Source organism: Arachis ipaensis, chromosome B7 (assembly GCF_059453495.1).
Source record: "Arachis ipaensis isolate K30076 ecotype BB chromosome B7, ASM5945349v1, whole genome shotgun sequence".
NCBI lineage: Eukaryota > Viridiplantae > Streptophyta > Magnoliopsida > Fabales > Fabaceae > Arachis > Arachis ipaensis.
The window spans coordinates 65,073,913-65,084,995 of NC_142442.1; the positions used below are offsets into that span (position 1 = coordinate 65,073,913).

Consider the following 11,083-nt stretch of genomic DNA (forward strand, 5'->3'; position numbering starts at 1 on the left):
TTAATATTATTATTTCAACAATTTTTATATTACAGAATTTTAAATTATAATATATTATTATTAAAATATTATCTTAAATATTATATGCATATTATAATAAATTATATATAATATTAAATATATATATACATAATTGATAATGTCTAATAATTATAAACTATAATAATAAAGGACAAAAAAATTTATAAAATTAAATAAAAATAACAAAAAGATGTATAAAATAAAATAAAGATAGAAGATGAAAAAGAAAGAGAAATAAAATGAAGATGACCTTGCATGGAGAAAAGATGAAGTGAAGAAGGATAATTGAAAAATAAAACGAAGATGACCGTGTATGTATAACAAGAAGAAAGTGAAGAAGGATAGTTGAGAGAATAAATTTTGCAATCAATTCTCAACCGTAGGAATTGAAAACAAAAACTACAAAATGTTGCTTCAAGTAAATGTACGTTTGAGGGTAAAAATTTTGTTAAAAAATTCATCCAAACAAGTTTGGTCCAACGTTCAAGACTTTTGATTGTGCATGAACGCTAAACCAAACATACACATAGCCTTAGTTTGGAGCTGCTCTTCCATTCATATGATCTTGTCGTTGCCCTTGAGACGAGCTCCCAGAGAACATCTCCATCATAGATCTAAAGGCTCCTGTTACATCATCAGACATTTCATCAAAGTTCAAATTAATATTGCCACCAATTCTTATTTCCGGTTCGTTAGCACTTGTGGCATTGGCATCCACTGGCCGTTCCTGAGACTGCGACCCATGGTGCGAACCTGTGACATTTGCAGCCATGTCTCTGAACATGCTTGCTATATCATTTGGGTTAAATGGCACTGATGGAAAAGGTGGCACTCCATGGCTTCTTGATCCTCTTGTCGATTGGTTCGGGAATTCCCAAGATGATCTTGAACTCTTTAGAGCATAAAAAGTGATTAGTTTCAGCCTTTCAGGTATCATGTTTAAGAAACTACCATCAGAATGCTATAACTGCTACTATAGAGAGAGATTACAGCATCTTGTTTGAGCAACAACCATTACAATGCTAATGACAAATGTATCATGAACACATATTACCAATTCGGCAAAAATATTTTAAGTTACTAATGCTTGAAGTGCAGGAAAATGCTACACATTGGATATTATGGAAATAACTAACAATTAACCACGGCATTCAAAAAAACCATATGCAAGTTAAACACACCATCACTGGTGTAAATTGAAACATTGCTAAAATTTTACTAATTCTTGATGCTCCCTTTGTGTGGGAATAGCAAAAGTTTAACATGAAACATGTTTTCTCCAGAGACTTGGAGTAGGATGTCTACGTGGAGATCCCTCTAAACTCTGATTCAATCGATGAATAAAACCAATGTATTTAAGAAAAGCACGTTGAAGCGATTGCTCCACATCTTACTTTTGAAGGTTCATAAATACGACGGTATCAAAGGAGTATGAAAAAGCAAGATGATCATACCATCCTTTCCAAACACACTCAAGGAGGTAAACTCTCGATTCTGTCTGGATATGTGGATGACATTGCGATCAGGCAATTGTATGCACCTATGACAAATTTTCTGACAAGCTAGTTTTACAGGACAAGACTAGATCACTAGATGTCTGGAATCTATTTGGTGTAAACCCATGATCTTCATAGAAGACTTTTCTTCTTAGACATGTTGAGAGATTGGCAACCTATGCTTCATAGATAACTTTCATTTTGGTTGTTTTTTGCTCTCGTAAAGAATAACTATTATCCTCTGTCTTTTACTATTCTTCTCTGATTGAATGAAATCCTTTTGTCAAATTTTTTTTTTTTTATCCACTCAAACAAGTAGTATATTCTGAAGGATAAGTTAGCATCTGGATTCAAAATACAAGATATTTGGAAATTAAGGTACTTCCAACGGATTCAATTGCCCATCTCAAGAAAGGTATCTTTATTTCTTAAAGAAACTCCCAAACAAACAGTAAAGCTCAAATGCAAACCCGCTGGTGTATCTAACCAACAGAATCACAAAATAAGAAATTATTAGGAGTCTCCTATGGTTGAATGTTGATAACGGTCTATTCGAGAGTTGAGTGGGGATGTTATTACATTTGGCACATGCTACATAAAATTAAGCATATGCAGTTAGTGTTAGCAAATTTATGCATGCCAAGCAAGGAAGACACACATGCAAGCTGCAGATAAAATATGTAACATCATCTCAACAAGGTTTTTGTTATTGAAAGGAGATTCAATCATCATATTCATGTTCTTGGGAGGATGTCTAGTAACATGAAGGAGTGAGAAACCTAACAAATTTACTTGTGAAGTGTAGTATGTAGAGGCCGAATTTCCAACAGTGGCACCAGTAGGTTGTGAATTACAATGGACAAAAGCATAGTAGTCTGAGAGCATAAATGCATAACACTAAGCTGTCATGAAAATATTCTATAAAAAATCAATGTCATCAATGAATAATATTCAGTCTCTACTATATCTTCTTTCAAGTAACTAAAATATAAATATTTCCTTTATTTTTAAAAATGAAATAATGATGATAACAATACCTGATTATGATTTGCATGGTGTTGCTCTTCTCGCAATTTATGCTCAGCCACCTATAGATACAAAATGGTTATGACAAACAGAAGAAGTAACAAGCAAAGCAAAACAGAAAGGAACAACAGGTCAAACCCGTATATTTTCTTTAACAGCTTCGTTATTTGGATCCAATAGCAAGGCTGCAGAAGTAAGATATCATGGTAAGGATAAAACCTCAAGTTTCTCACTTATTCAATAGATTTAAAATTCTTGAATCCCAAGCATCTTGGATCCAATAGTTATCATCAAAATAAACATGATAAGTTTAATGTAGCGTGTATTTTGGAAAGATAAGTCAATTTGACTGGAATTTTTACATCATGTTCCTGGAAGTTTAGGAAATCCAAACAGCAAATGGTAGCTCATCCATCAAGAACTTTGAGAAAAACTCCCTTTGAGATTTTGTGAGAGAAATTTAGTAATCTATTTTTAAAAAAACAAGAATATCATTAAGACAGAAGAATTTTACAAGAACATGGGAGAATCAAAGAGACTCCTTACAAGAGCAAAATGCAAAAGTAAAAAACCTATCAATAGAGCCTAGCTTCCAAAACTCTTGACTAAATTTTAACATCGAAGATGCATGGGGTCAAACTAAATACAACAGTAGCATATACTGCACATTCCCGGAAAGGTTTTGCAATCCTTCTACTAGCTTTAAGGATAGATACCCCAAAGGGCTGCAAGTATATAGGCACAAAAGGTTCAAGGATAGTTTTGGAATTAAGCAGAATCAGGGAGTGGGAAAATTGAGTGAATCCTCAATTCCTAACTAATTGTGCAGAAATTGAGAACAAATAGAATGTCATGCTGGCATGTGGGTTGTGCGCAAAGTGGTGGTGTATTTCTAGCTACGTGAAAGAGAGATATAAAGCGTAGAGAGTGAGGAAAGAGAGGGAGGCTAAAAATTGGGAGTTGGCCTGGGTGAGTGGGGCTGCAATAGCGCCCTGTTTCACTTTGCTTGTTGCGTATTTTCTTCTATCTTCTCTTCAACTGTGAGCTGAGATCCAGACTCATCAGTGTGAATAGTACAATCATACTACTTCCTCTAGTCCCTGTGTTTGTGGTTTCTTACACCTTCCTACTCCCAAAACCAACAGACCTGCTCACCTGACACTCGCCTGACAAAGTATTTCAAAAAAATTCAGCCACTTTGCATATGTGAAATGGATTCTGAATTTACCTCACACAGAACACATTATAAAAATCAGAGAAATAGCATTGTGTGGTGTTCAAACAATGTGTAAATGTGAAATATATGATGCATCTCAAATATGTCACGATGGTTTGTATGAAAAAGCAACAAAAAGGTCAACATTCACAGGGCAAGTCCCTGTCAATTCTAAAACAAATTATAAGCTTACATAACAGTAGAAGAATACACTACCAACCTTTTCTGAACCCTTTATCAATAGCAAAGCTGTAGTTTCCTTGAGCATAGTATACTAACCCCAAACGACTGTAAGCCTTGCTGTAGTTTGGATCAATCTCAATAGATCTAAGACAATCTTGGATTGCTTCATCATATTTTTTAAGCTGAGTGTAAGCTGCTGCCCTGATATGTGTCAAAACAATGAACAGAGTACAGGTTCATTGCTTAAAATGGTGCCTAATGATCAGAGAAGGTTGAACCATGGCATATATCACAATACATTACTTCAAGAGAAAAGAGAAAGGAAGGGACTCTTATGACTACAAATTTCAATTTGGGTCACGATAGATCAGAAGAGATTAAACCATCATCCTTGTAAACGTTCTCAAGGTCATGATTCAGTATTCCTTTGGAGCTGTGGGATGAAATAATGGATAAGATTCCATAATCGATAAACTATTTGTTATATAAAGCCGTCACACAATTCCACGAGTTTAAATCCTGAGAGAAAAGTGCTTAAGGGCATGTTAGAAATCCCAAAGAAATGCAATTGATTTTATTTGCAAATCAATTAACTTGTTTAGATTTTAAGAAAAATGAGAATTGAATTTATTTTGAAATCCAACAGATTTTCTATCACTTTGTATTTGAAGTCCTTTCACTTTTAACAGGATTTACATGGATTTTGGATCTAAAAGATTTAAAAAAAAAAACTGTTTTGCCCTCTAAATATTAGTGTAAATAAAGATGTGTTTCGAATGGGAGGTGGCAGGCAGCTATCAGGCGGAGGTCCGTTGGTGGTTGGCAGTGGTCAGCAGCAGTTCACACACATTATTTGATTTCAAAAAAGCAAATCAAATCAAATCAAATCAAATCAAATCATTTCCATTTTTTTTTTGTTGAAACACACCCCCTGACAGATAATTGATTGCGATGTAATTCCACATATATTTGTTGCTCAATTTTACATAAGAATTCAGGGATGTTTCATTCTTTTGAAAGAAAATAGTACTGCCTACAGAACCTGTTCATTCTGTTTATCTCAATTTCATTTCAAGGTGTCAAGGAAGCAACAGTCGACAGGGAAGGGAAGAATATCAGTGACGAATGGACAAATTTGGTGACAATATTGAGAGTGGGTATAAGTAGCAAAAGAATTTTTTAAAATTTTAGTTCGAAATAAGTACTGTTTTGGTTCCTAAAGTTTGGAGCCAAAACCCAAATTGCCCCTAACTTTTTTTTGGTTCGAAATGCTCCTCAACGTTACATTTAGAATTAAAATCGTCCTTTTCGACTTTTTTGGACAAAAATCCCCTTGTGTTTGTTATTGGTAGTTATGAAAATTAAAATAAATTAAAAGATAAATTAAGAATTAAATAAACATAATAATTATATATAGATTCACTTCAATTTCTGGGAGGAAACAACAAGATGACGATAGTTCCTCCGCCGCATCCAATGGAGGGGCTCCACAAAGCAAGAGCACCACCATTCCTCACGAAGACGTTTGACGCGATGGACAATCTGAAACGGCGCAAGCTTCTTGGTTTGGGATCCGCACACCTTCTCTAGAGGCCTTCTTCCAAGATACTTCAAGCATAATAACTTCCCAATATAAAGATTTTGTATTTCTTTCTAACCCAATTTAAAGATTGTGTTCCTTTCTAACCCAATTTAGAAACCAGTTATAATTATTAATTACTATAAAAAGGTTTTACTGATTATTTACCTGCCACTATATATGATTGAATATTTAAATCCATTGGTCTCGTGGTTTCTGGAATTCCCTTACCTGCTTTTGCGATTTGTGAACAATCATTGAGACTTCAAATTTGTCTTATCTATTTGGTCATGTAGGGTTTTAGAAAGATTGGTCCAGATAAATGGGAATTTGCGAATGAAGGGTTTGTTAGAGGGCGCAGTCACTTGTTAGCTTCATGGAGCCCCTCCATCGACTGCGGCGGAGGAACAATCGTCATCTCATCGTTTCCTCCCAGAAACTGAAGTGAAGTTGTGTATGATTATTATGTTTATTTATTTCTTTATTTATCTATTAATTTGTTTTAATTTTCATAACTACCAATAATAAACACAATGGCATTTTTGTCCGAAAAATCAAAAGGAGAATTTTAATAATAAATGTAACACTAAGGACCATTTCGAACCAAAAATAAGGTTAAAAACGATTTAGATATTGACCCCAAACTTTAGGGACCAAAACTATACTTATCCCTTTTAGTTACAAACTTAACTACTCATTCAATACAAAATCCATGATTAGCATTCTCACTTCTCACATAACAAGAGTGTCCTCCTGCCCTAGACTAATATCTCACAAAAGCATATTACATCTAGTGAAAATGAGCAGAAATTGCAACTTCCTGAGAAGATCAGTAAGTTAACATTCCATATAAAAGCTACCCATGTAATCATATAGAGAATAACCAAATATAATTAGTAGTATATTTGAAAACATATAAACCAGAGCAAATACCTGTTGCAGTAATAAACAGCACTTTTTTCATGCACTGCAATTGCACAATTATACAACTCAATTGCATCATGGTATTGCTTGGATTGCATTGCCTTGTTACCTGAGTGAAACCAAATTTCGGGTATTATTAGCAAGAGATACACATAATGCATGTCACCGTGTGTGCATGCTTGCATTATCAGAAAATCCTCCTAATGCTCAGCTTAAAAATCCTTCTAATTCACATTCCAACAAAATCATGAATTGAAATTTACACAATTATGAATTAATCAACAGATTTAAAAACTTATCATACCTAGTGATTTCAGTGATTCAGCCAAATTCTTCAGATTTAATACTGGGGACCCAGATTTTTCCATCTCCTATATAGCAGCAGAATAACTTCATCAGAATTAGCTTCTGATAGAACCCATAGCCAATGGCATTGGTTGATCTATGTAATAAACGTCACCAAATAAGATGAGGCTTGGAAGTTGTTGTACAACAATATAGATAGAAACGAAAGAAAATAAAAGGATTGCATAAAATAACTAGTACTAATAGAAATGTATGTATATACATAGATTTAAGATAACAACTGACTGAAGGATCAATTGAGAAAGGCATGAATATGTTTATGAAATTGTTAATTTCAAGCATCTAACCAAAAGGATTGTCTGATAGAATAAAGAACCCCAAAGAACCAGATGGAGACAGCACGTGACAATACTGATCGGAATTGAGTTGCATGTAGCAGTTTCAAAACCTTTCACAGTAAAGCTATCTCTCATACAGGTAGAATGCATATCATTTAACATACTGATAATGCTGTTGATGAACATATGGAATATCATAGTAGTCAGCCAAATCTCGTCTCATCCGAGATGTCCCCAAAAATAGGATGGTAGGATTAGCCAGAATTTGAAGAAAGGTAGAAGAAAATTTTGATTATGAAATAAACTTAGAACTGAGCAGTGTGATTAACTACTACGTGGCATATTATAATTTGTTCACTTCCCAGTACTATTATTTTATCAACATCACTTTTCTTTCAATGGGACCATTTATATGCCCTCTCCTGGGCAGATGGGCCAAAGATATTCAAGAAAACTAGAGAACAACAGAGTTTCAGGGGTTTTTTCCTTCTTTATTCCTGTATTTGCTTAGGTTGGTTAGTTAGGAGACTATTTAAGCTATTTAGTAAGACATTTTATGAAGCATTTTATTAATGAAATTCCAAGTTTCATATGAAACATGTTTTTCTAAATATCCAAGTGAGATGATTGATTTGCTTTGCTTGTTGCATGAAGAAATTTTAAGTGGGCTAGTCAAAGTGGCGGAATGCGTATGGTATTATGTGTGAAAAAAATACCTTTAAAACTTAAGGACAAATTTTATTGCAATGTCATTAGATCAATTATGTTATATGAACTGAGTGTTAGGTGACAAAGGGTAAACATGAGCATAAGCTTAATGTGGCAAAAATGAACAAGCTTAGATACATGAGCGGCTAAATACATATGGACAGAATAAAGAACAAAAATATAAGAGAAACTTTGCAATAGCGCCTACTGCTGAAAGATGATAGAATCTTGTCTCATGTGGTTTGGACATGTGAGCGAAAAATCAGCAGAATATCCGATCAGGAGGATGGACCAGATAAAAGATAGAAAAATAGTGAAAGGTAGAGGAAGACCTAAAATGATCATACACAAGGCAGACAAAAGATATCTATGTGTAAATGACCATAAACATGATTTAGGATAAGATGCAATACTGTCATTTGATCCACGTAATCGACTAGACCTGGTGGGATAAGGCTTTGCTATTGTTGTTGGTGCATGAAGAAATTGAAGGATCTAATCTAAGGTAACCCTTAGTTTAGTTCCTTTAATTTATCCTTTTGATCAAGATTGTCAAAGACGTGTTCTTTGAAGATCTAGTAGGAAAATCTCTTTCAATGTGTAAGAATAAATTTGTTAGAGGTCTAGCAAAAAAAAAAAACATTATTTCCACTATCTATTGCTCTTGGGTCTTCCTGTCTTATGAAAATTACTTAGAGTGACTCATATAAGAAAATAAATTAAAGTCCAAGTGTTTGTAAACATGATAGGACACAATGATGTCGGTTAATCCATGTAGCGGACCCTACTTAGTGGGATTGTTGTTTTTGTGATAAGATGTGGAATTAATTGAAACTTTTGTTATAAACTAATTGATAAAATAGAATTAATATTATTAATGAGGAAAGAAAGCTCAAAAGCAAGAGTAACTTAGGGGTGAATGACCAGCGCTTAGTCCTAGGTTCGACTCTCAGTCCAAATTTTAGATTTATTTCCAAAATTTGCCTTCCAAGATCCACCACCTGCTAGTCCACCCATGGATGTCAACAAGCATCCTACCATGTTCCTAAAGCAGTTTGGGATAAACTGGCTAGTTTTCAACGGGTTTGGTCTAATTACTTCTTCAGTTTGACACCTTAACCAGGTTGGTCACTAAATTGAATCACCAATTTTCCAGTCGTACCAGCCAATTCGGTCTAGTTCTAATAACTATGCTTCACATTGCCTCAAATCAAGTATTCCATGAGAAAACAGAACACACTGTATATACTCTAGCTTGAGAGGGAATGTTGATATTATAATAAAGTTACTTTATGTATCAATAAGGATGTCATACCTTAAAAGCATTATCAAATAAACAAGATGCTTTCTCTAGTTGCATTGGGTCATCAGTTCCATCGTGATTCACCCTAAAATAGTGATTTTTCTCCAGAGATGCAAAAAATTTTCCACAGAGTTCATCTTTGGATGCTGCTATCAAACATTACAAAATAACAATGAAACATTTAACACATATCAAAGTATTCAAATTTACAGACTAGGATCTCAATCACTGTATCCAAATATTTAAGAAAAATTATATAGTAGAATTCTAATATGATTTGGATATAAACCAATCTATAATATATGCCGCATTCTGGTAAAACACATTCATTTCATGTGGACGAGGTCATAATCACTAAAGTTTAAAATAAATTTAAGGGGACAGATTTACCTACCAAAAATGTCAGTGCCCTGTGTCCAATCTTGATCCTAATCAAGTTATATATTATGAAATGGAATCAAAACCACAACAAATTTAAGTAGGAAACAATGTAAAGTCAATTGAAAGTCTAATAAACTGCTAGACCAAGAACAATGAAACCTACATAGATATATCATTAGACATCACCATAATAGAAGATGGATACAAACTAAGAACTCCTTCAGCAAACTAAGATGGATACAAAAGTACAAGACCATAAACAGAAGAAGAAATAGAAATTGTGAAGGATAATAAATTCTGCCTAAACAAAACAACAAAATATTTAAAAAAAAACAAATGGAAACAGAAAAAGAAAAAAGAAAACAAGCAATGTAAGAAAGTTCTCCACACTCAGCATATCAATCAGAGGAACCCAAAAACAAAGTCATATCCCTGGTCAAGGGATATGTGCCAAAGAAACCTACCAAAAACATCATAATGTAGCATACATTCTTCCTTAGCACAAAAATTTTCTCTTTACTTCTATCTAACCATCAATTGATGTCTAAGAGTAAATGACATCTCTAAAATTTAAGATGTCACATCACTGAAATGGCATAACAAAGTGAAAGAACACGAAAAGGGAGAGTGAGAAGTCAATGCCTTCATATGATTTTGAGCAAAGGATGATGGATTATGGTCAGAGAATGAACTAGAAGCATCCATAGGACTAGGGTCTGACTTGATAGTTTCACGCTGCTTTCTTGCTTCAAGGCTCTTGAACATGTCAATCAAGGAATCAGATTGCGGATCACCATCTACACCAGCACAGTTTAGCTTAAAGGCCTCTGCCAAACACTCCCTAGCAACCTCAATCCCTTCGGCATCAACCCCAGGCCCTGGTTCAACTATTTCGCATAAAGGAAATTGCTCAGATTAAGGCGTGTTCAAATAAAATAATTACAAAAAAAAAAACAAAAAACAAAAGTGGGCAAATTAAATGAAATTAAACAACTACTTTGACAACCTTTTTACAATAGACAACTTCAACCTAACTAATACAAACCGGAAAAAAATGAGTAAGAATTTGGCAAAAATTAGATTTTTGGATTGCAGAGAGAGACAGAGAGAGGGATGGGGGGAGGGGAAATCAGCAGCGAAACTAAAAAAGGTAAATACCAGAGTTGAGGAATTGCAGGAAGGAACGAACTATGCGACGAGAGAGCGGGGAATCGGTGGTTATGTGATTGTTGTGAGACATATCTATCTAATCTGAGAAAGAAAGAAAGAACGAAAGAATTGACGATGTCGTGAAAGCGAAACCAAGCTAGAAGATGACGAACATTCGAATATAGCAAATTGGGGATGTTACTGAGATACTTCTCCCCACTTCGCCGAGAGTAGCTTTCTTCTTTGAACTTGGATCCTGATTTGTAATTTTAAAGAGGGAGAATTCTGTGAAAGTATTTTGTGGTGCTTAAAGACCAAGGTGCGTGAAAGAATTATCTGACAATTTTAAGGCTGATATGCAAATATGGATTTTTAAGCATAAGTCCCTCTTCTGTAGTCTATTGGAGCGGGTAGTTGTTCTTATTGGGATTTCTGCCGCTAATGTTAAAGGAA

General features: G+C 34.4%; 1 protein-coding gene across 4 annotated transcripts; it reads right to left on the reverse strand.

Annotated features, from left to right (window-relative positions):
* Positions 1-288: 288 nt before the first annotated feature.
* TPR8 (Tetratricopeptide repeat (TPR)-like superfamily protein) lies at positions 289-11,083 on the reverse strand. 4 transcript variants are annotated; one of them, XM_088494335.1, is made up of 10 exons: positions 10,640-11,083; positions 10,124-10,368; positions 9,495-9,528; positions 9,113-9,246; positions 6,750-6,816; positions 6,455-6,554; positions 3,980-4,143; positions 2,682-2,728; positions 2,555-2,605; positions 289-913 (listed from the first exon to the last, which is right to left on the reverse strand). In XM_088494335.1, exons 1-10 carry the CDS (start codon positions 10,719-10,721, stop codon positions 554-556), a joined length of 1,284 nt encoding a protein of 427 aa, XP_088350461.1. In that variant the 5' UTR covers positions 10,722-11,083; the 3' UTR covers positions 289-553. The 4 variants fall into 4 exon arrangements, with proteins under 4 accessions (XP_088350461.1, XP_020961582.1, XP_088350463.1 ...); XM_021105923.2 differs by having other exon boundaries at positions 9,113-9,249; XM_088494337.1 differs by lacking the exon at positions 289-913 and adding an exon at positions 2,162-2,419.

What these genes read in the sequence shown, in the direction of transcription:
- TPR8 (XM_021105923.2), bottom strand. Translation starts at nt 10,721, where the DNA reads ATGTCTCACAACAATCACATAACCACCGATTCCCCGCTCTCTCGTCGC. An exon ending in TTGCTCAAAATCATATGAAG is followed by an intron (nt 9,529 to 10,123) that starts GCATTGACTTCT and finishes TAACTTGATTAG; the next exon opens with GATCAAGATTGGACACAGGG. An exon ending in ACAGGGCACTGACATTTTTG is followed by an intron (nt 9,250 to 9,494) that starts GTAGGTAAATCT and finishes AATGTTTGATAG; the next exon opens with CAGCATCCAAAGATGAACTC.